At 42.2% G+C, this 24,877-nt stretch overlaps 1 protein-coding gene across 5 annotated transcripts in view; it reads left to right on the top strand.

Moving 5' to 3' along the window:
• The window catches only part of LOC146389006 (RNA binding protein fox-1 homolog 2-like), a 51,900-nt gene extending 28,454 nt beyond the window's left edge, over positions 1-23,446 (top strand). For 4 of the 5 annotated variants that reach the window (XM_084926626.1, XM_084926627.1, XM_084926624.1 and 1 more), the window contains 10 exons: positions 154-327; positions 725-778; positions 1,028-1,120; positions 11,237-11,324; positions 12,376-12,432; positions 12,750-12,897; positions 14,005-14,047; positions 18,094-18,194; positions 19,129-19,204; positions 21,531-23,446. In XM_084926626.1, the coding sequence (XP_084782752.1) occupies positions 154-327; positions 725-778; positions 1,028-1,120; positions 11,237-11,324; positions 12,376-12,432; positions 12,750-12,897; positions 14,005-14,047; positions 18,094-18,194; positions 19,129-19,204; positions 21,531-21,575 (879 nt within the window). In that variant the 3' untranslated portion in view covers positions 21,576-23,446. The remainder of the gene's footprint in view (positions 1-153; positions 328-724; positions 779-1,027; positions 1,121-11,236; positions 11,325-12,375; positions 12,433-12,749; positions 12,898-14,004; positions 14,048-18,093; positions 18,195-19,128; positions 19,205-21,530) is intronic. The other variant, XM_084926625.1, reaches the window with a different exon arrangement.
• Positions 23,447-24,877: the final 1,431 nt, after the last annotated feature.

The raw sequence follows: 24,877 nt of genomic DNA, 5'->3' as shown, positions 1-24,877 counted from the left end.
GAGTTGAGGCAACAGGCATTTAAATAAAATAAAAATAAGTTGCTTGTCTTTTTTTCCATTTCGGTTTATTCTCCATTGTTTCTTCTTCTCCTGCTATCTATACAGCGCTATAACTTGACTCCATCTGTCTCGCTCTCCTCTTCCCACAAACAGGTAAAGACAGAGGAGACGTCTCAGGGTGAGGCGGGTGTACAGTGCGGCGCAGGAGGCACAGGAGCGGGAGGCTCAGCAGGAGACTCGACAGAGGCCAAAGGGACCCCCAAACGCCTCCATGTCTCAAACATCCCCTTCCGCTTCCGGGACCCAGACCTCAGGCAGATGTTCGGGGTAAGAACTGTTGGAGCCTCATTTTTAAGGCGGGGATCAATAAATCAGTCTAGACACCCTGCGTCCTCCATATAAGGGGCTGCCTCAGAGCGAATGACAAAAGAGTGAAACGGCCATAAAGAAAGGAGACTGATGGGTGTTCTCTTATCTGTGTCATCATGTTTGTATGAGTGTCAAAGTAGGAGGAAAGAAATGGAGCAGAGTTCAACGCAAAGAAATGCACATTAAAATGCAAATGTTGTCTTTTGTGTAACAGTGACCCCTAGTGTAAAGTAGCTTTAATTCAAATAGCTTTACATGGCCCTGAATGACTTTTATTAATTAAGCACAGAATCGTGAGATCCCTTATTGATATAAGATTGTTGGCTAATATTTCTTTCCTCAAATTTCTTCGCAGCAATTTGGGAAGATCCTGGATGTTGAGATTATTTTCAATGAGAGGGGCTCGAAGGTAAGTGCGCATCAAGCATCCGATACTCGATGCTGTGACTGGCTTACTGCTGAATGATTTCCTGTGTAACTGTGACTATTTGTCATGTGGTATTAGCAGTCCGCGTGAGAAATCGCTGTTCCAGAACTAAAGTCATCTGTTTAACAGTGTCAGAATGAGTCCCGCAGATTGTCCTCTACCGGTCGGCAATCCCTTCTGACATGCCCCTCACTCACCATCAACCTCTCTAACCTCTGCTGCGTACCACAGGGTTTTGGCTTTGTGACATTTGAGAACAGCGCAGACGCAGAGAAAGCCAGGGAAAAGCTCCACGGCACACTGGTGGAAGGTCGTAAGATTGAGGTAATTTTGCTCTCTCCCTTTCTCTTCCTTCTTTTCTTGTCTCCTCTCTCTACTCCCACCATAATTCTGCTTGATCACTGACGTGCTAGCTAGCTCCCATCCTCCCTTTAGTGATATGCTCTGATGCAGCCCAGTGGTATCCCACACCGGTCCTCTGCAATATGTTTCTTGTTTTTAAAACCCAAAAGACTTGATTTATTATTTTGATGTTTTGTTTTTGTGGTGGGAATGATTAGGGGTGCAAGAACACTACACTAAGGCATGCTGGGTACTTTTCCTCTGAAGTGTTTCCCCCCTGCCCTCCGTATATTAACCTGTTGTCTTTTTACCTGCCCCCCTCAACCGATGCACAACTTGCAGCCACGCTAACGTTACAACTTCTCGTGCAACAATTGGAATGAGATTTGTGCATTTTGCACCGGAGGGCACAAGTGGAACGCAGTGAAAGGACGATGCATGGCAGATTGCTGTCAGATGCTCTTATTTTTCTCCCCCAGCATAGAGAAATCCTTCTGTGTTCCCCTCTCCCGGTGCTGTGGCTAAGTGGTTGTGACAGCTTTTGGCTCCTGATGCAACAGCAGCATGCTGGGAATCACAGCAACACTGACGCATGCTCACTTTATGGAAGTCTGGGTTCTTTCTGATGAAATGTACACTTGATTTTATTTATTTTTTGGTTTTTGTGGTTTGAGGTTGTGTGTTTTTTGTGTGACATATTCTTTCCCATGTTTTACCTGAAGCATGTGCTTAGTTTTTGAATTGAGTTTTTCTTTTTTTTCCTTCCCTCTTTTTTTTAATTGGGGTTTCAATCAGCCAGTTATCCATATTGGATCACTTGACTTGTGCCATCGTAAGCCAGGATTTGTGCATGGGCTTACTGTGGTGATTTCCTTGTGACGAGTATGCGTGTATGTGTGTGTGTGTCTGTCTGTCTGTGTGTGGGTGTGTGCAAGGCAGTTCCTGCATGATGGATGAGGCTGGAACCTTTTTAGTTATGTACTCTCAGTTCTGCTGCAGTGTGGTGGAGAATGAGAAACAGCCACCTGCATTCACTGGTACAACATTATATTCCCCTCCACCACCTCCACCTTCAGTCAGTCAGCAAGCTGAATGGATACTGATGGAGCCAGTTTACCATGCATCAGTTTTTCCTTTTGTATATCAACAACCTGTGCCATTCCTGGCATCGCTTTAACCTGATTCTGTGACTCTTCCCAGATTTTTGCATGATGTAAGTCACTTTTGTCAAACAGCAAGACATCTTTGTTTTCAGTCGTCACTCTGCATGTGTTTTGTTGAACTCCAGTAGCAGCGATGGCCTCGTAGTGAGTCACGTATCAGCCGCATGGTGGGTCAGCAGCAGGAGTCTGTAGAGCAGCCTCTCTCTTTCTGTCTGTTTATGGTGCATGGGCTTGAAGAGACAAAAGGCTGGCGCAGGACAAACAGTGGATTTGTGTTTATACATTCTTCCAGCCAAGGAAAAACGGCCGGACATTTCTATTTCAGGCAATGCTCTGTGGCAGTTCTCCTTTCTCGCAGATGTCGCTGCAGTAACTCACGCTTCAACCGGTCGTATGATTTCAGAGTTTGTTGAAGTTTGTTTTCAGAGACAAATATGGTAAAAGAGCAACAGTGAAATCTCACGTTTCTTTTATAATTCAGAAACTCTGAAATATAGGCCTGTGCGACTGTTTAGACATAAATATTTCACTATTACGTGTGTGACTAGAGTTTACTGCTATCCAGTGGCCTGGGTTTAGCTGATGTAGATTTAGTTGTGCATGATTTATATTTTAATCTGGAAATTTGGAGCCTCGCTGAGGCAGTACTGCTGACAGCTGGATGTTTATTCTTGCATGTTTATTATGTATGGCTATTTTGTTGAATTAGTTGTGGTGACGGGCTGTTAATTTACTTGTTCGGTTGGCATGAACTGAGTTACACCTGAGTGCTTATAGCTTGTTTCACTTACTGGGGGAAAAAGGCTTGATAGCTGAACTCCTAGACTGATTTTGACTCAATGATTGATAAAGGAATGCTGTACTGTACTCGAGTGCTGGCTTGTTTTTATTCTTGGTGCATGCAAGTGGAATTGGGTAGTCTTATTTTATTTCTTTTTTGTTTTCCTACTAGCTCCCCATAGTGTGCATGTATGTGGATTAAATGAAAGAGAGTAGAAACAGAGTTGTTGTACTTAAAGTTACACTGTACTTCTCTTTGTCTGGAATAAAACTCTGCGCTTTGAAGAAGTCAGTTTCCTGTATGCTTCCAATGTATCCATGTAAGTGGCCCAACTACAGTTCTTTGTCTATACCTGCTTCTTCCCATCTCATCACCATTTACTCTATATATAGACCATTGAGTGCTATAGGCCTATATATAGTTGTGACAATGTGGATCTTGTACACACTTTCAAACATGCACATCTTCATCTATCCATGGCTGTCTTTCTGATTGTGTGTATGCCCTGACATAAAGCAGCCCACACTCCAAGCATCTGTCTGACTGTACCATTTTGGCTGTCATTAACGTGTTGTTTTATCTACATTTTAGTCACATGTTGTACGTGCTATCACAGATTTATTCTACTTGTAGTTAATGGCTGTAAGTGGAGTTGATTCGGGTCCAATCATAGTCTCAGTTCCAGTTACAGAAAAATTAAAGGGGGGCTATTATTCTTTTTCTTATTTTCTGTCTCTAAAGGTGGATGCTTATGTTAAACATAGCTAAAATTTCAAATAATAAGGTTTAGTGTCATCCCTGTGCATAAAAGTCCTCTCAATGCTCACTGTTCAGATATTTGTTTGTTTTTTTAATTGTCTTTGATTTGTATGTTGTCAGCCAGGAGCTTATATCCTTATATGGTCATCTCAAGCAGACCACTGCTGTTTGGGAGGGGCAGCCAATCAGATGAAAGTCAGCTTACAGGGATAGGATGAATAAGGATAGGGCTGGAATAAAATAAATAAAAATATATTTTTTTTAATGTAAATCACACAGCCACTCTGGTAGAGCTTGAAATGAACATAATGGGTCCACTTTATTCTTAGGCTGGTGTACACATCTGGTGTGCACCTCGCACATTTTGAAACAATGCAGCTGTCGTAACTGTACTTCTGGCTGATGATTGGATTCTGCTCTGTGTGAATAACAGCTGCTGGTCACACAGAGCAATTTTCATTTGTTCAGGGAGCTAAGTTTTAATGTTTCCTTCTTTGTTTATTTATATGGGACCGTCTGAAGGTGAAGATGCATGATGCTAGGCTATTAACTTTTTGATAGATCCTAATAATCATGATCGAAGCACATTTGATCGCACACACAAAATTAAGTTGTTGCAAGTATCATATTTTACAGGTCTTCACACATCCATAGAAGAAATGGTATTGAGACAGAGACCATGTTGGACCCTGCAAACTCCCATTCACTAACCCTCGCTCTAGAATTGTGCGTTTGCGATCGATCTGTGTTGCTGGAGTGTTATGGGAAGTGAAGGCTCCTCCGCGGCGCAGAGTTTTAGTCAGATATAACACAAGAGCACAGAATGGCTGACACGTGTGTGTGTGTCTCTCTGTGCCACGAACGGTGCAGCTTTGCATGCAAAGTAGGGACTTGAGTCGGGGGTGCAAGCGAGCCCGAGGAGTGTCGTCATCGCTGCATGGATGTGTGCGGGTGAAAAGGGAGGAGAAGCAGTTGTGTCTGTGTTTCTGCATGCCTGACAACGCATATTCTCACCAAACGGTGCTGCTGCCACACGCTCCTCTAACAGACACAGTTGGGCCTTCAATCAGTCGTTTCCCCGTGAGAATTTCATTTGAATGAACTCGAATGCGAGTCACAGGATCAGCCACGGTCTGATTCGAAGGCTCACCTGTCATAGATGACCACGGCCCCCACCCCGCACGTACCCACACAGACGCACACACACACACACAGTATTTGATCTGTTATTTGAGCTTTCTGTTACTGCATGAGTCACCACGGCCAAGATTAATGAATGAAATGTGAGCGTGTCCGTGTGTGTTTACGAAGAAAGCGGTTGAAAGAAACGGGGAAAGAGAGTTTGCACTTTGCCCTTTTCAACCCTTGATCTGTCGCTGTGTGTCTGCTCTGTTCTTTCTCTTCAATATCCCTTCATTCTCTTTTTGCCAGTCACGTTTGTCTTTCTGTCATTTCGTATTGATTAGTTTGGAATAGACGAAAAGATGTTTGGTCGGTTTTTCGCCTTATTTTATTTTATCATCCATCTAGTTTTTCTTGTTTGACTGGCCTTCAGTGTGCTCTTTTGTGGTGACTGGATAAAAGTGGAAATTATAGTCACTCAGTGTCCAAACACACATTTCTTCCTTCTGTGGCGTAACTTTGCCACACAAGAATCAGTCCATTTCTATCCAAAAATGTCCCCGCTTGCCCTTTTGACTGGAATAGACCCAGGCAGCGATAAACTGACTTTTGCTATTCTGCTCTAACGACGGAGGGTAGTGTTATTTGGTGTCTTCTTTTCTTTTCCTTGGAGGTGTTTCATTTGCTCCTTAGTTATTTTGTGGCTAAGGTCCCCCTCCCCAGTTACCTCCATTCTTCTGGACCATGTTCTCTAGATCGCCGAACACCTTGCTGCCACGTGTTTGTTGTTACAATGGTGAGAGCATCGAGAGCTAGCATCCTCTCTCCTTTCCCTTCCTCTTTCTCTCGTACTCTGCTCTGTGCTCTAACTATGCTGCTATCAGGTTTGGGGCAAAAACAGGTGGTGGTTGGTGGGGAGGGCGGGGAGGGGCATTTAGGTTTCTTTTGTTCCTGGGATTATTTGTTCCTTTATTTATTATATTTTTTCTGTTTCCCTGACGACTTCTGTGTGTTGTTGTCAGTCTCCACGGTAACCACTCGCTGTTTCTACGGTAACGGTAAGTTGTGTACAAACATCTATCACTAAAATTGATCCCCTTTCCCACCCACCCTTCAAATGGGTATTTATCTATTGTTACATTAACACTATTAATCTTTACATTTCTCTATACCGATGCTTTTAATGCGATAGGCCCATGCAGTGTGAGGCCTTATTGGTATTGTGTCATTTTTCAGTGCACACTGCAATATCACAAACACACACACTCACACAAACAGACTGACACAGCATCTTCCAACAGACCTGATCTTTTTTAGCAGTAATATTTCCTCCACGTGGCCGTCCCCCACCCCCTCGCTCCCTCCTCCACCACGTCATTAACACCTCACTGGGAATGACCGAATGTAATCACCCTCCTCTTTTATTGCAATGACACGGCTATCTACAATCCCATCTTATTAATTCTCCATTGGACTCAATGCATATAGCATCCATTTTCTTGATTAATAAAAAAGAAATCAGCAGAAATGAAACAAAGCTTTGCTCCCTGTGCTGCCTACGATCGCTTTGACTGAATGCAGAACTTGCAGGGCAATTTAAGGCTACCCTGGTTTTCAAGTTTTTGTTTCTTTTTCTTTAATTTCTTTTTTAAAATTTCACCGGTCTGTCTGCTTTTCGGGGAGAGCACATTTATCAGATATTTGCCAATTGGATGCGGTGTTTTGAAAAATGATTTGCCGCTCACACAGGCCGAGGCCTAATGCTGAACATGTGGCAAGGCAGGATCTTGGCATATCATACTGCAGACAGTCGCTATGCCAGGAGAGCCCTTCTGTGTTTACTGCCAAGGCAAAGATTTCACAAATGTACATACCGAGGCCAGCACACTGGCTTTGCCTTGACGTTAAAAAAACAATTGGAACAATAAACATATATATATTGGGATGTTTTCTTCAATTGATGTACAAGTATAACCATTAGGAACCATCCAGACACAGTTGCACCAGTTTTTCATACAAGTTTGGCTGGAAAGTTTCTTATTTCCAGTCCAGCAGTTGAATAAAATGGGTTGCACCATTAAAACTTGTTACTATCCAATTAAGACCTGTTAGTCTTTTTCAACAGGAAATTCACAGATGTTTGTGGTATACCTTTTAAAGTTTGCAGTATGTTGTTTTTCATGTAAACAGTTCACACACGAGGTAGTTGGAAGGGGTTTTTGCAGTTAAGCTATATATCAGATGAAAATTGCCACAGCAGCAACTGGATCAGACTGAAAAACTGAGGACATTCCACACCATTCTGTATAAACCTTAGAGATGCTTGGGTTGTAAAATCCCAGTAGATCAGCAGTTTTTGTGAATTCCTCAGCCTGCCTGGCACTAACAAGCATGCCACATTTAAAGACACTTATATCACATTTCTACCTCATTGTGATGCTCCGTTTGAACCAGCAGGTAACCGTGACTATGCCTAAATACATTAAGTGCTGGTTAGATTTTCCATTAAGGCCAAATAGGACCATAAGTGAATTATTTCTTAATAATTAAGTAAGCTTAATTTCCTAATATTAAATTCTGACCGGAGGCATCGCCCCCTGCTCTGGCCACTGGAAAGATGCACTTGGTTTCACTCTTTTAAATGCAGTCAATGGTCGGTTCTGTTACACAACAGCAAAGCCTGGGAGTGTTTAGCTGTGAATGTAGTGTTTTATTCTATTTAGATTTTAAATGAAACCTAAATAAGAAATAGTTTATTTGGTGCAACTCATTTTAAAATGACTGCCTACAATAAACTAACAACAACAAGTTTGAGTGAATGAAAAGCTGATGCAGCCGCCCAGCTTGTTATCACTTACTGAATCAGCGAGTTTTGTGTAACCATATGCATCTCTAAACCGATATGGGGTTTACCTTGCTGTTTTTTGGGTCTCTATTATGCTGCCTTTTCTTTTACTTTTCTTTTTTGTTCCTTTGGTTTGGTTTTCTTGTAGTGGACTGTCTGTGTGTTAGTAGCTGTAGTAGTAGTCGTAGTGTACTGGTCTTTCAGTTTGTGACACACAGTTTTAATGCCTGGCATAGTGTCTCGTGTTTATTTTATTTCTCTCCTTTTTTGGGAATGAGGATTGCTCTCTCACTCTCCTCCTCTCTCTCACTCTCTCTCCTTCTCTCTCTCTCGCTCTCCTCCCTCCATCCTTTGGTGCTCTGTTTCTCAACCCACCACATACAGTGAGATTTTTCAGGAGAATGGTCACCAAAACTGATTGCTTTATTTGAATGATGCACCTTGGTATATATATATATATATATGTTTTATTTTAAAGAGTAATTGTTTTTAGTTTGTTTGGTTTTTTTTTTTCTGTGTGTGTGTTGCTCATGTAAAAATTTCTCCCTTGTTCTCGTTTTTCTTCACTCCATCTTTTCGTTCTCCTGTTTATTTCGTACATGGACTGGCTCTGTCTCTTTACTTCTCACTTTTGCATCCCGTACTCTTAACCTCCATCCTTGTCTCGTATGTGTTTGGTGTGGGAGTGCTGCGATTGTTTTGATTGGTCTGTATGCTGCATCCGACGCTTGCTGATTGGCTGAAATTTTCCTTTTTTAAAATGTTTTTTTATTTTTTTTATTTTGTTCATTCTTTTCTTTTTTTAGTTTGTTACTCACTCTTGGTCATGTGATGCGCCCGTATTTGGCTGCGTGTAATTTCTGTGTTATATGATTATTAATTTTGTCGAACAAATGTTTTTTACCCCACTCTTTCTCCCCCTCTCTTTTGAATTTTATTTTTAAAACTATTTTCTTTTTAGGTACGTAAACCCCACAAGTTTGGTTTCATATGGAAATGTGACTTTGTTTTTGTCTGGTTTTACTGTCCGGGTCCGACTGGGAGGGCAAAAGTGGGCTGAGAAAGGATGAATGTTTGATTAATCATTAACACTTAAGATTTGCCTTCCGTATTGGTCTCTGCTGATTTGCATGTGTTTCTGCCGATCGTTTACCCAGTTTCATTAATTGCGCATGACACAAACCACACAAACACGCACACACAAAATAGCTATATATTTATATTTCTCATGCAATGCCATGCACATAATGGAAAAACTAAGATTTGTCCGCCCTATTGGATGTGATACAACCAGTATTTGTATTCCCCGACTGATTTGGCTGTGCTTCCTGGAGGTTTCAGATGCAAACACCTCCTTGTGATAGCTTTGGTTGCTAGGAGATTGATGCATTTCTCGGCGGATTTTCATGGTTGTCTGCAAATGCTGGCTAACCACCAGCTACGTGGTAGTTAAACTTGAAAAAGTGCTAATCGGAAATGGCAAAGTTTTTGCCTTCATGCAGCAACAAACATGTTTCAAAAGGTGCAACTTTTTGAACTGGGAAATGCTCATTTGTCTCCTGTGAGTTGTGGCTGTGAGACGGTTGTGGATCTAACTCTAGGCCTTATTGGCCTGATCCTACACTGCCAACGTGATTGTCACATGTCCAAAATGGCGGACAAGTTAACGTCACATGGTTAGAGGTCACATTTCTTGCAAAACCTCAGTAAACAAATAGATTATTAGAGTAGCTTCAATGTTCCGTTGCTACAGGGTAAAGACCTTTGCACACAGCGTATCCATCCAAATATATTGTGCTAGATATCTTTTAGACTCGTCTATTCATAATTGAAACGTTCACACCGACTGCGTGATTTCACTGGATGAATTTGAAGCATTTTTCTAACAGTGACCAATCAGATCACTGTATTTGGCAAAAAGTGCTGTAGCTCAAAAAGCACACTGATACTGAATATACATATAGTAAAAAGTTTTGTGTTGCTTTTTTTGCAGTGCGCTCGCTGTATAATGGCCTTAAGTGTAGTGTTACCTTCAAGCTTAAAGCCTCTGGGAAATTTTCCCTCTTATAACACAAACGTTTGCATAAATTTGACTCATTGACTAAACTGAGATTTCAGAATGTTTCCACTCAGACACCAGCACACAGTTGTGTGAGAGAGGTAGCCGGGCCTGGCTAATTGAATCATTTGCCACTGACCTTGTCATTTGCAATGAGGGAAAAATGAGGTAAACCTCATTTCCATTTGAATGAAGCTCTGCAGATAAAGAACATGACTCACTGAGAGGGGCGATGCGAAAGGCAGCCTTAATGGTCTTATAAATTGGAGTGAAGCGTGCATGCGCACACAAGCACTCTCATTCTTCAAGCTCTCTCGCTCTCTCTCTCTCACACACACAAGCAGAGGCTCTTCGCTAGGCAAAAGGTCATTAATCTTTAGCTTGCCACACAGTCAAATGTGCAACTTCAACAGCACACTTGGACAGTATGGGTTATTACAGAGAGCTACAATCTCCCTCTCTTAAAGCCCATCAAAGAAAGATGAGGATAGATCAAGGGACCGGAGTAGAAGCCTTTGAAGCTCAGAGAGGAGATTATCAGCCGTCTTGGATTGAAAGGCCGGAGCATTAGTCTGAAATGTCAGCGAGCATGCACAGAACACGCACGCCCCTTAAAAAAAAAAAAGAAGAAGAAAAAGCCACAGTACTTGCCAAAAAATAAGTACAGCTCAGTTTCCTTTGCTGTATCCCCACCCCTGTTTATGCGCACATCAACAATACAACCAGTGTCACCAGTGGCACTCCTTGTATCTGTTCATAGCGAATCACTAAATCTCTACTGGGCAACCTGCTTTTTATTGCATGATGACTAAAAAGTCCCCTAACAATCTCCATCTAGTTATGCACACAGACATACACGTGCTACATAAACAAGAGTCAGCAGCCTCGTCGCTGATGAAATGCAGCAGCACTCACTTTTATTTTCCAGCCTGTGATGTTGTGTTTCATTATTCTGCAGAGGCAGATTTCTCTATAATGTGCACAATATTTAACATGTGGTGCCAGCAGAAGAAAATATTGTTTGACCTTCAAGGGTGCATTTTGATGATAATTATTATAATAAAGAAATGTGGCAGACCAGGAAAGGCTGATTGGGGGAAGAAGATAAGCTACAATGTTGGCACAACTAAATTGCTTAACCATAATCCCAAATGACACCGCTATTTCCTTTTTAATAACAAAGTCAGCCACACGATGAGCAGAGACTATTATAATACCTCATCACAGCAGCAGGCTTTTTCAATCTACTGTACAAAACACCACGCATATCAGCCCTGGCCTTGAGATTTACATTTGAGACTATGTGCTACTTTTCCTCTGCTGAGCTGTTGTGTCTGTGCCTCTGACTGTTGGCTCCTCCATCCCCCAGGTGAATAACGCCACCGCCAGAGTGATGACTAACAAGAAGATGGTCAGCCCTTATCCTAATGGAGAAGCTCTCAGCACACTACCCTATGGTAACACACACTGTGATGTGCACAAACAATGAACCCAAGCCTGTCTAAAAATACAAACATCATGCGGTACATGCGGAGAATAGTTTATAGCTTCGCAGTCCATTAAGTTCATTTCCAGCTCTGCGTTCTTATTCTTGTTCACACTGTGGTTTTTAGTCCGTTTGAATCGGACTCTGGCACAGTTTTCTTACTTGTTGCGGGGTCGTTTGAGCAGATGCGAACAAATTGGCACTCTGGTGTAGACCAAAACAACTGCACCGACACGCATCAGAGGTGGTGGTCTGTGTGGTTTGTTTACAGTGTGAAAGCGAGCTGAACCAACAACCTGCAAGTTTGAGTGATAGCGAGGTATGCTTTGCATTCTGGGATGCAGCAGCTACCATAAATGCACAAGTGTACAAACGGTCAGTGCGAGCTAGCAACAAGCTGTATTCCCCACGTTTACTTTTGTTGCTCCTGCCTCAGACACACCTGATAATCTGACTGAACGTGGTTTGTAGTGATGCATTTTTTGTAAAAGGAACCAAACTAAAGGAAAAAGCTACAAACTTACAAACTCATTAACTGATTCAGACCAAACTAAACAAACTGCAGGTGTGAAAACACTCTGAGCTCTGCGTCATTCACAGTTCACAAAAGAAACTTTCATAATCAAAATGTATTTTATAATCGGTCCTGGTGCAGTCGGTCAGTTCATCCAAAAAAAACGAATAACACAAGAATTGTATTCTTTATGTTTTGATTGGTTGCCGTTGCAAACAGGAGGTTTTGAATAGCAGCTTCTTCTCGTAGATTTACCAGCAACTGATCTTTATAGCAAGGAACTGATGACAGCAGTAAAAGGGAATATCAGAACATATCCACAGTACACCATATGTAATATACCGGATAAACCATTTTTGCTGTAAAAACAGATGGGGTACTGTTATCATACCATAAGTGCTTCTACAAGGACGCTGAGGATGTATCACTATACATGCGACAGGCATTAACACTTTAAAGACGGCCCCTGTTTATCATTTGCTCTTTCCCTTCTCTGTGTGACTATTAGCAGGGTGGAAGTTGAGTCCTGTGGTGGGAGCTATGTATGGACCAGAGATCTACGCAGGTAAGGCCCATCTCTGTCTCTTCAAGCCACACTAAAAATGGTCTGTCTGGCTGTAGAGAGTGACAGCCCCACTTTACATTTTAGTCACACTGTGATCGTTAATCTGTATTAATGCACTGCTCACCCAGCATTCTTCCTCACTGACAGTTTTATTGATGCAGTCCTCTGTGTTATAGTTGGAATGTTCCTCTGCCTTTCTTTCAATTTATTCAGAGTGTCACCTTATTTTATATACTGTCATCCCATTTCCTACCTGGGTTGTCATCTTTCCTCCTTTAATCCTCTCCTGTCCTCTTTATCTGCTTCCTCGCCTACAGTTCCAGGGTTTCCCTATCCTACAGCAGCAGCAGCAGCCACAACAGCGGCAGCGGCATTTCGCGGTGCCCACCTCCGGGGCCGAGGCCGGCCCGTCTACAGTGCTGTGCGGGCCGCTGTGCCGCAGCCTGCCATCCCTGCCTATCCTGGGTGAGGATAACCTGCCTCTTTATAAACGAGAGCTGTTGCTGTTGAAGCTCATTCTGGATATAGAAAAAAAATCAGGATCTGTTCTGTTTAGTGCTTCGGTAAATCCACCGAGCATCACCTCATGAGTCATTTTCCAAATTCTGTTTGACCAGGTCTCTGCTTAACGCAGCTGTGCTCATTCACTCCTCATGCTCAAACATTATTCACACTTCACTCTCTTCAGCAGTCCAACTGGCACATTGTCAGTCCGTTTACAAGCTATTCAGTGGAGTGTGCCACACTGATGGGATTGCACCATTGAAGCCTCATTTGAATAAACACATAGATCCTACCGTCAGCAGATTTGCATAAACACACACGGACCACATGCGGACATTATACAGCAGCAGTCACCTTGCGCACAGATTTGCTTTAGATTATTCACGTTTACCATGATTTGTTTTTGCGTTTTTTTGTTCCCTCGGTGTGTGTGCACTGTGCATGTTGTTGCTGTGCTGCGATGATTGGCTAATGGGGGTTGCGACTGCGATCGTATTCAGTTCAAAGCCAAATTGACCGGTGGCTTGTTTGTACATGACATTTAAATAAAGCGAAACGAGATGAAATTGTGCGTGGGGTGGGTGAGGGATGCAGGAAATACCTTCTCCATACGTGCTCCACTGAAAACTACACCTCCCAGACATCGTTCCTCATAAAACGATCTATTCAAAATGGCCTTTATTGGCCAGATTTTCTACTAGCTGGGGAGCAATAGCCGTTTATGGTCTCATTTCAGTTCAATAACCTTTATGTATTAGCCCCACGAGTGTATTGTTTAATGTTTTTGAGATGCAGTTGTGGAGCTTAAATGGAACTTGTATTTCCTCTGCATGCTGCATGGGTGTGAAATAACTACTTTTCTCTCTCTCTCTCTCCCTCTTTCTTCCTTTTTCTCCCTCTCTCTACCTGGTCCCTCTTTTTCTCTATTTTGCTGTGTTGTGACCTCCATCCACCCTGGGTTTCTGGGACCGTGCACCACTCTGTTCGCACTGCACCCTCCACTTCCTGCTCTTCTTCCGCTCTGTCCCCCTCTCTCTCTCTCCCCCTCCCATGTTCTCCTCCTCTCAGCGTGGTGTATCAGGATGGGTTTTACGGAGCCGCAGACTTATATGTAAGTAAATTCACCTCCAACCGACACACCATCTCTGTCCCTCCCCTCACGGCTTTCTCCTGCTCTTTTTTTTTTTTTTTTTCCCTCTTGGGGTGATTCTGCATGTGTGTCCGGTCATGCGCTGCACAGAGCTGCCTCCATAATGGTGAATGGTGAGAACTCTTTAGAAGCACGACATGCCACATACCTGCACAAGATCCTTTGTCTTTTGTGCATGAGCGTTATTTTTCGTCGACAAACGTGCTGGTTATCACACAACTGAGCACCAGCTGTGTTCATTTAAAAATGAAATAAAACTGAATAAATGACATCGTGTGATGGGATCCACAACACCACTACAAAGGCTGCTCTGTAGGCGGATGCGGCAGTGTGCGTCAGTGAATGAGTGTGTGCGTGCGTGTGTGTATCCAGGTTGACAACGGTTGTTTCTGTTCTCTCTATAGACTAGTGTTTCAGGACTCAGTCCTTAGTCCCAGATTGCCTCAGGTAGGGTCAACTCAACACCAAACCCTGAGTGTGCATTGTTTTACTGTACTACCTCCTCTGATCTTATGAATCATCTTCTGATCTGATCTGGAACATGTTGTCTTTTAGTTGTTTTAAAAATTACCGCTGCTTTGAATTTTGCTTTATTCTTTTACTAACTCACTGATTTTTCTTTTTTGTTCTTGCTTTTCCAGTTGTGGGAAAGAGCTTTGTTTTTGTTTTGTTTTGTTTTTTTAACTAAAAGTACTAAATTGTATGGAGTGCTTTTTTTCCTGCTCAAAAGAGAACCTGGTCTCTTTTGTCTGGTTGGCTAGTTTTGGTGGAAAATGACACCTGCTCTTATTTTGTTCTCGTGTTGGAAAAGATGGCAGTATGCATACAGTTGTAAAAGTTCTGGTCAAATGTTTGCATTCACTTGTCAGACACACTTATATCACTGCAGTTTGGGCTCCTTAATTATTTCTACAGCTGCTCTTTATTTGAGACGGCAGGAAATCGACTTTTTATGTCACTTGAAAAACAAGTGAGGGTTTTTTTAATGTTCTTTTTTAGATCCCTCAGTAGATACAAGGAAAGCTCAGACTGGTCAAAAATAAACTACAAAAGCTGACTGTATTTTTAGTAAGTATCAGTGGCCTACAGTCATGTAGAAAAGAGAAGTTTTCACTCGGTGCAGTCCTGTGAAGAAATCCGCCAACTTTAGCAATAACTGGATCGTTTTCTGTTTGCCCTCAGCTGTTTACTGAGATCAGGCTCTCACATCGTCGTGGAGGAATTTTGGCCTGTTTTTCTTCACAACGTTGCTTTTATTCATTTAGATTTGCAGGCGTTTTGCTCATACTTCTCTTTTTTTCAGCCATTCTACTGATTTGCTCCTTTTCCTGCTGAGTGATGAGTGATGAGTGACTCTGTGACTCCGCGGTGCAAAGAAACCCAATTCACAAAATGTGGTGCTGTGGATTATGGCCAAAAATCTATATGGCCTCAAAAGGTTTACAAACGTGCACGAATGAGTGATTTGTGTTTACCTGTTGAGGACTCACAAGCACGTTTCAATCCACACACAAATACAAAGCAATCTAACTGGGATGTAACACTATTTCACAAATGCATAGACCCAAACTTTGAATATCATCACATGATTGGCATGAGGGCCTGTGCAGACTCGTCCATGGATAATTTACATCGCAACACACCAACTACACGTGCGCCCAGAAGCATAACAGGTATAACTACTTGGCCAGCGGCTTATAATCCAGGCTTTAATGGAAGCATAACACTGAACATTTCACAGCACTGCATAGAGTCCAGTAAACAACGCTGCTTTTCACATGACTGTACAGTACAGGTTAACCTCATGAGACTGACTCGTGCTATTTTGAAACCAGAGGTAAGGGATGAGGCATGCACTGAGCATGCTCATATGGTAGCAATGTCCCTTTTATTTATTGTTTATTTTAATCTACTGAGGCCTCTAATTTACTCAGTGAAAATCATGCTGAATCTAGTGATTCAGATCATAACTCAGCAGGAAGTGGTTTGCTGAGATTTCCCCCTCCACATCACCACCAAGCAGACATCTGGTTGTCCTGTGCTTCTGTTTTTTGACCTGTCACCACTCGTTTTTTTTTGTTTTTTTTTTTTTTAGAAAGTTTGAACTAAAATGCACATAAAAGAGTGCAATGATTTGTAAATGATTTAAAAGGAAACAGAGAAATGTAGTTTGAAAAGTTTGTAGTTTTGAATTTTAGGCAAGAAACTTTTCTGTTTTGTTTTGGAGCAGGTACAACAAATGATTGGAAAAATTGTGTAACGCTAGAAAACCAACTAAAGGAATATCTCACAGCTAACGAGGTAGATTAGTGGCTTAGTAAGTACAACATCTGTCAAGTAATTACTCAGTATATGGTGCAAAATGTAGTTTAAAGCATACTCGGAGCTCGACGTGGCCCACTAAGCCACTAATTATGGTTCATAGTACACCCCTCTGGTGCTAAACTGACCTGCCTGCAGTCCAGACACAAAACAGTTTTTTTTACAGGACAAGGTGATGCAGCATGGTGCAACATGGTGCAACATTCCCCAGTTTCAGTATTTGATGTTTTGTATCGAAAATAAGCCGTAAATGATTTACAAATCATTGTATTTTGCACCTTTTCCATAAGGCGGTGAATGCAGATACTCTAGTGCTACTTTTTTTCAGAAATGTTGTTTTAATATATGCTTTCACGTAATCAGGTTTATTTAAACTTGGCTGCAGAAATAATTGCCCCAGTACTGCTTTAATATACCATAGATGTCTTTTGCAAGTATATCTAAACCTTTGACTGTACTGCGTTTTCCAAAAACTAAAACACAAACTATATTTCCAATTGGATGCCACCATATTATTATTATCAGATTATCATAAACTCGAAGTCCCTTGTGTTGTAATCTTTTTGTTTCTAAATCTGAGGCTGTGATTTTACAGCAGTGTCCCGTGAACGTTAGTCAGTGCCCTGAAAGCCTTCTGCCCAGAGGGGGCTCAAGCTGAAATGGAGAACATGGTCTCTTCCTGAATTAACTGCACACCCCCAGGATGATTATTGAAGCATGTGCTGATCAGCTGCTGCATGCCGGCGTGCTGTTTTACTGCTCCTTCTTTCCCTCCACTTACCCAGAAAGCCTTGCTCTCTCCCACTAATAAACATTTTGTACCCCACCTGCCTCCCTCTGCTCCGTGTCTCGTAGCCATCGCTGAGAATGCTGGGATGTTTCTGTTGTGCTTGGATATTCTCCATTCTGATCAGGTCCAAATGCAGTGGGATTGTTTTGTTTCTTTCTATTTGTTTTTCTTTTTTTAAGGAGGTCTGGATTGTAATTTTGGGTCATGCATGCAGTCTCAGTGCAAGGAGATGATTTTAGTGTCAGTCTAGGCTTGTGTGGGTGTGTCAGTGTGTGTGACCTTTTTGTTTCCTTCTTTTTTCAGTCTTTCTCTCTGTTGTCTTTGTTCTAAATCCATGCAAAAGAAACACTTCTAATAACAAATATTGTTTTTGTCATAAGCAAATACTCTCCATCACCACTGGAAATGCAACACTAGCATCCATTAGTGTCCTTAAAGCTGTAGGAGTCCTCTTGATGTATCTGTTCATTACTTTAATCTTCCCAAGACACTGAGGTTTCTATACGGCCTCAGATGTGTGAGCATTTTGTCTTCCACTACTTGTTTTTTTTTTTTACCTCCCCCTCTCCCGGAGCGGTAATAATACAATCTAACTCGACTTCGACAGTCCAATTTCCTCTCCCTGTCTCACTGATAAAACATTTCCTCCATCACGCCCCACCACCTCCTCCTTTTCCCCCTATGCATATGCAATATACTGACACAAACTGTATGTTTATCGTACACGCTAAGAAAGTAATTGTGCTCTGAATACACAGATGAAAGTATTCGTAACTTCTGAACCAAATGTCAGTTTGTTGCATCTCTCCCGCCCCTCCTCCTTGACACACCGTAGCTCAGGTATCTTCCTCCTCAGAGGCGTGCGAGTTAGCTCTGCTGTATGTGTCTCTCTCAGGGAGGCTACCCGGCTGCTGCTGCCGCCGCCGCCGCCTATCGCTACGCCCAGCCTGCGGCTGTAACCGGGGCAACCGCTGCAGCTGCTGCCTACAGTGACAGGTGAGGTCAAGGCAGGTCACACAAATATACACGTAGACACGCTAAACTGTACGGCAGAGCTCCCGAGGTGAAGTGTTAATATTCTGAAAGGCTCTGATCCTTCATTGTGTTTTAGGGGCTTTTTTATTAATTTTTTTATTTTTTGGATAAGAGAGAAAACTTTTAATCGAGTTTGGGGATTTAAGGTTCACTTATGTTGGATAACAGTTTGATAAGATAACAGCAAGAGTTGTATGTAATCTTGTATCTGAGGGTTTTTGTCATTGGGACGCGGTGGGGGGAGCATTTGCACTTTCAAGCCAATGTTTGCACAATGTGTGGCTCCTTATGTGCGCAGGAGAGCCAGAAAAGATGAAAGAGGGGAAAGAATAAAATGTTGACATGAAGAATTATCATTTGACTGTACTGGGACTTTCCCCTCATCCGCTTTTCATTCATTTAATTTTATTAGAGTTAATCGAATTCTGCAGGCTGATTAATGTCAGGCAGCGCACAGGTATTGCATGGCAGGACGTTGATTTGCATTAGCTGACGTGCTGTTGGCCTATGCGAAGCTTTTAACTGGATAGAAATAAAATATATTTTAAAGTGTGTGATGGATTAATGCTGCAGTTGCCTGGGTTGTAGCACAATGAGGAAATAACTTTGATATATGACTGAAAATGGGCTCTTCTACAGATGCTCATCAACCAGTTTTATTTTTGTGCGTAAAAAAAGTAATCGTCCACTTCTGTTTGTGCTGAAGCAACTGCAAAATGTGCATTTATTCTTTCTGTGGATTTTAAACCTGTGTTTAAGTTTCAAAATTAGGCCACCTGCTAGGGTTCAAAGGGAGATTAGAAAGGAAGCTCTCCAAAACAGGACAACAGCAAAGTTAATAGTTGCCAGACTTATTTTGACCTTGTTAAGTAATCTCTTGTGTTTTTGTTGCCAGTTATGGTCGGGTGTACACTACAGATCCATACCACGCTTTAGCTCCGGCGGCTGCTGCTTACGGCGTGGGAGCCATGGTGAGTAAACGGACACAAGCTCTACATAAGTAGAACAGTAGGGAGGGAATAATGGAATAACTGGGTGTGCGACACATTATGTTCAGTTTAGTTCAGTTTTGTTTATGTAGCATCAGCTCATAACAATCTATTGATGAGGTGACTGTTGGAATGAAGAACTCCCTGTTTAAAGGAAGTGGAGGGAGCGTGAAGGTGAAGTCAGTCAGCCAGCAGTCTGAGCCTACAGCAGCATGACCCTGATGGTTCAGGGTCACCTGATCCACCATGGCTGAAAGTTTGAAGACTAATCTTAACAATAGAGTCTACCAACTCCAGAATAGGAGCTGGTTCAGCAGCAGAGGGGCCTGAAAGCTGAAGCTTTGCCTCAAATTCTACTTTTAGAAACTCTAGAAACACCAAGTTAGCCTGCAGCATGAAGGTCATGTGGTGTACTGGGAAAATGTGATAGTATATGGCGTTATTTTTGTGCCACTATTCTGAGCCACATAAAAAAAAAAAAAATTGAGCGCACGTAAAAAAAAAGTTTGCAGGTGTAAGTGTTGCATTTTGAGGAGAAATTTATTTTGAGCGAAGAAAAGCTGAATTTGAGTGAACAAAATTCATTGCTGCGTGCAAAAAATGTATTTCAGTGTTTGCTGTTATCCTCACACACAATAGCAGCCCCTCTCGCTCGGTTTTTGCACTTGCGCTCGCTCCAATGTGTTGCTCGCGCTCTCAACATTTCTGCCCGTGCGCGCTCAACTCTTTCTCTACACCGTTATATTTGTGCCACAAAACCAGCCAATCACAGACTTGGATGCAAAAATATCTGATTGGCCGTTCTGGTCTCCAATCAGCTCGAAATGGCGAAATGCAATATCCCAGAATGCATTTCGTCCAAAACTCAAACGAGGCAGTGGCGGAGGAACACAGAGTGGCGGAGTTTGAAATATTACTCTTTCTGAGTCACAAAATAAACTTTAAAGATATTTTCACGCGAGAATGGTGCTGTGTAAACTTCTAATATCTGCTCGATTTATCAAGACATCACATATTTGCATAAGTGCTCTAACGTTTTGGGAGATGCCTGAGTTTTGGACGAAATGCATTCTGGGATATTGCATTTTGTCATTTCGAGCTGATTGGAGACCAGAACAGCCAATCAGATATTTTTGCATCCAAGTCTGTGATTGGCTGGTTTTGTGGCACAAATATAACGGTGTAGAGAAAGAGTTGAGCGCGCACGGGCAGAAATGTTGATAGCGCGAGCAACACATTGGAGCGAGCGCAAGTGCAAAAACTGAGCGAGAGGGGCTGCTATTGTGTGTGTGTGTGTGTGGATAATAGCAAACACTGAAATGCATTTTTTGCACGCAGCAATGAATTTTGTTCACTCAAATCCAGCTTTTCTTCGCTCAAAATAAATTTCTCCTCAAAATGCAACACTTGCACCTGCAAACTTTTTTTTTTTACGTGCGCTCAGAATAGCGGCACAAAAATAACGCCATAATAGTATGATGTCTTTAAAATAAGATGGGTCCTGACTGTTAAAGACTTTGTGTGTCAGGAGAAGGACAAATATTATGTGCCTTTTCTTGTCACTGCAGTGTTTTGGATCAACTGAAGGGTTTTGGATAAGATAACGAAGTTATCACGATGCAGTGATTCTGAGATATTTGACAAACATCTGTGTAAGTGAACAAGAAAAACTCTTGGGGGAAAAATGAGGAGTTAGATATTTAATCTGTACGTTGTGGCGTCATTGTGGACTTTTTTTTTTAATAAAAATTTTGCAATTCAATTTATTAACTATTTCACTTTGTGAGTTTGATAAAAGCCTCCATGAGGAAGCTTGAATCCGGGACTCTAAGGTGTGATTGGTTGGGAGAATCATCAGCTGTATTTTTTAAGTAAAATATTTTGATATTTGAAACCAGCTATAAAATGTGTTGCCCCCCCATCAAGACCATAAATGGGTTTTATTTTTAAAGAGAGCATCAAAATGTGTTGACAGTGACATATTGTAGTTTTGATGATAGCATTGTGTGGGTTTTTTTGACCGTGTTAATCATGAATTGAAAATCCTACGTCGTGACCTCACTCGACTTTTTCTCGTCCATCTTTTTGCAAGATGTTGCGCCGCATTTATGTCACTGAATTTTTTTTAAAGAACAAATAAATGGAGGCGTTTGCGGTCTTGGGTGAATTCTAGTTCAGTCAGTACGTTTCTTGTAAGCGGTGTAATAGCAGCTTTTTATAGATGCATTCAGCACCTTTTTTTTTTTCTTCTTAAATTATGTGTATATGTCTACTTTCATGACTCTGTTGTCCCTTCTATGTCTTTCAGGCCAGTTTATACCGGGCGGGATACAGTAGGTTTGCTCCTTACTAAAACCACAAATCACATCCAAGGAATTTCACTTTGGTCCAAAACCCTTTTTCAGGCTCTTTGCTTGGCAGGAGCTCCCCTACATTTTTTTCTGCAGGCAGATTATAGCAACAACCCCTTTTATTATTTTCTTTCCCTTTTTTTTGTCTTGTGGCGAGAGAAGTCATTGCCACATCATCAACTCAAACTCAGTTCCTGTACTTTTGTGTCCATCACTGACATGGAAACGATGACAAAAACCCCCAAAACAAAAAACTGCCAGGAGTGTATCCCTTGTATAAAGAGCTGGAGCAACAGGACACAGTTTGGGATGCTTTTTTTGTTTGATTTGTTTTTGTTTTTTTAAGAGAAAACACTACAGGACCTGGAAGGAGACAGACTGCTGTTGTTCCTATGACATCCTGCACACTACAGAATCTTTTTTTAAATTTTTTTGTCCCTAAAAATATCCGAACTTCCAGTTTATCCACTGCCCTGTCAGACCTAACCACACACACTCTTACATTAAACACCAAGTATAGATTCCTCTACACTTTCCTTTAGTGTCAGACTTCACTAAATGATACTAGAAAAAGGTACTTCTGTTTTTAAACACTACGTTGATATAGAGCTGCTCCCCCCTACATCCTTCTGATGTTAGCATCATGTAATACTGAAAAAAAAAAAGAATCAAATGCAGAGGATGTAGGAGCTATTCTTGTTTTTGCCACGCTGGAACATCCAACTTTCAGCTGGAGGAAACTTCTGACAGAAACCACTTTTTTTGTTCTCTTAATAACTTCGAACTTATATGGCATGTCTTTTTTTGGGGGGGGGGGGGGGGGTCATTTTTCTAACGTTTAAAACGTCCTGGCCAAATGTAAAAGGAAACACAAAGAGACTGTTTAAAAAAGACAAGGAAAAAAAGGTCTTTTTTTTTTCTGCAGTACCTCGTTTGTTTTGCCTGCCGCAGACGTGTCATCATGTCGGAAAAAACAAACAAAAAACACCACGTGGCTCAGTGATTTTGAGTTTTTGTCCTTAAAGTGCAACTCCAACATGGAGACATCACGACCGTCTTTTTAAAGGCCTCGTCCTCAAGTCTGCTTCTTCCAAAAGGAGAAATAAAGGACTCGTTTCTATCTCCTAAACCGTCAGACGTTCCTGCCGATCACGTCGAAAAGATCCACAGGACACGAGTGGAACTAGCTTCAGCACCCGCACCACCCGCGTTGGGAAACAAATAACCTGTCAGTCGAACGGACGCCGATCCCTCCTGGCCATCGTTCGGGAAATGGTGTGTGATCTCGACTCGGCAGAGCAGAGAGAGTGCAGGGAAGCGCAGAGACGGGATTCATTATCGGTTTTGTTTCTATTTATATGCAGTGTTTTCACTAGGTTTCCACATCATTATGTAACTCTTAAGCCCCTCATCGTGCTCTCTGGGATGGTTCACTCTGAATAGTTTCAAAGCTTTCCTGGTGCACCTGAAGGCACAGCAGGACCTGTATGTGTTGCATCTGCATTTACTCTCACATGGTTGTTGTCGTTATTGCTATTATTTGCCTTTTTTTCAGTTCCAAAGATTTTCAGAGGAAAGCACATTTCTTTTTTTGTGTGTCCTTGTGTATTTTGTTTTTATTTTTGTGTTTTTCTGCCTTTACTTTATCCTTTAGCTGTAATTTTTTTTTTTTAATGTGTGGGTTGAAGCTGTACAGCGTCGTAGCAGCACCCCTGGGAAATGTCATAAAAGCAATGTCTGCAAGACAGGGAATACACCTTTAATCCAGCCTGCAGAATATAATGACACTGCTGGGTTTAATTTGGTCTTAAGTGTCATTTATTAGCTTTTCTTTTTTCTTTTTTTTTGCACTAACACATGAGCACACAGTGCAGATGCAGAGGTGTTTGCTGCAGACAAGGGAAATCAGAGCAGATGGAGTCATGAGGGATGCACGGAGAGGCAGGTAGACCGAGAGGATATTTCAAAGTGCATTTTCCTGAAGGGCCAAATTAAAAAGTAAATTAGGAGGGGAGGGTGGGGGGCGGCGCGATGTCAAAAGGGGTCCAGAGGCCCAGCAGTGTCCACCTTTTCTTTTTTTTTGAACAATGAAACAATGTGTGGGCGGTCAGTGAAGGGACTTTGTGGCAGTGATGGTGAAGGTGAGAAGCTGAGCCATTAATCATCAGCTGACAGAATCACAGCGTCCCCCACTGTCTCTCCCTCTCACTCTGCTCCTTTCTTTGGGGGGAAGGCGGGGTAGTACAGTGCAAGGACAGGGTGGGTGGGTGGGGGGGGGTTTATTTTGTTTTTGTATGATTGTGAAATTGTGTGCAGTGGGTCCAATGAGTATTTTTGATGAGCATTACCTCCTTGTTTTTTTTGTTTTTCTTATTATTCCTTACAAGTATTACCACAAGTGTTGCTATGCATGCATGCTTTTTGCGAGAGAGGAAGGGTGTCGAGTCTTTCTTTTCTTTTTTGTGCATGAACTCAAATCGCAGTGCTGGAGGAGGAAGACGAGGTGGAGCGTGGCGTGTTTACACAGCAGGGGGAGTAAGAAAGAGAGGGAACCTGGGATGATGTGTGATGCGGGGTGACAGCAGTGACGGCTGCTCTCGGTTCAGGCCCTGCACAGTGTCTGGATTGTGGGTGGGGGGGGGGCAGTCCAGTCCACTTCAGTCCACCTGGGTTATCTATGCTCTCTGCTGTGTGGTCCTCATGGTAATCACCTGTCTGTCCCCCCTGTGGGTTTTTTTTTTTTTAGATTAAAACCCTTAAAATGTTAAGTAACAGCATTAGTCCACCCCGGTGAAAAGCTTCAGCGCAGAGCCGTGTTAGTGTTATTATTATGAACCTGCCCACAGAGATGCTCATTTAGAAAGCTCTCCGCCTCGCTCATCCAGCTGGCAACAAGCTGCAGTCACGGCGCCGTTGTTGAGCAGCGACCGCGGCGCAGCTGCTTTCGCTCGCTTTTGCTCGCTTTTTTTGGTTTGTTTGTTTGTTTGTTGTTGTTTTGGTTTTTTTGCCTCCTCTAATTGGGAGTTAATCTTATTTTGAAAAGCTGCGAAGTAACCGCACAGGTGCGCTCGAGGGACACGGACTGAAAACAAAAGTCATCCTCAGCTGCTGGCTGCCGATGCCCCCCACCCCCACGCCCCGACTCCCTGCACTGCACTCAAGAAGTCAGCCCAGTGGGAGTTTTTGTACAGCAGTTTAATAAATGGGTTTAAATTGCATGTGAAGTTTTTTCCCTTTCCTCCTCCCTGTCACATGCTCTCAAAGGCTCATTTATCCAAGTGATTTTTTTTTAAAAATTAAGTAA

This window comes from Perissodus microlepis, chromosome 4 (assembly GCF_051167445.1).
Source record: "Perissodus microlepis isolate ML-2025 ecotype Zambia chromosome 4, ASM5116744v1, whole genome shotgun sequence".
Lineage (NCBI taxonomy): Eukaryota > Metazoa > Chordata > Actinopteri > Cichliformes > Cichlidae > Perissodus > Perissodus microlepis.
Note: the sequence above shows the minus strand (reverse complement) of the source record. Positions and strands in the feature narration are given on the sequence as shown.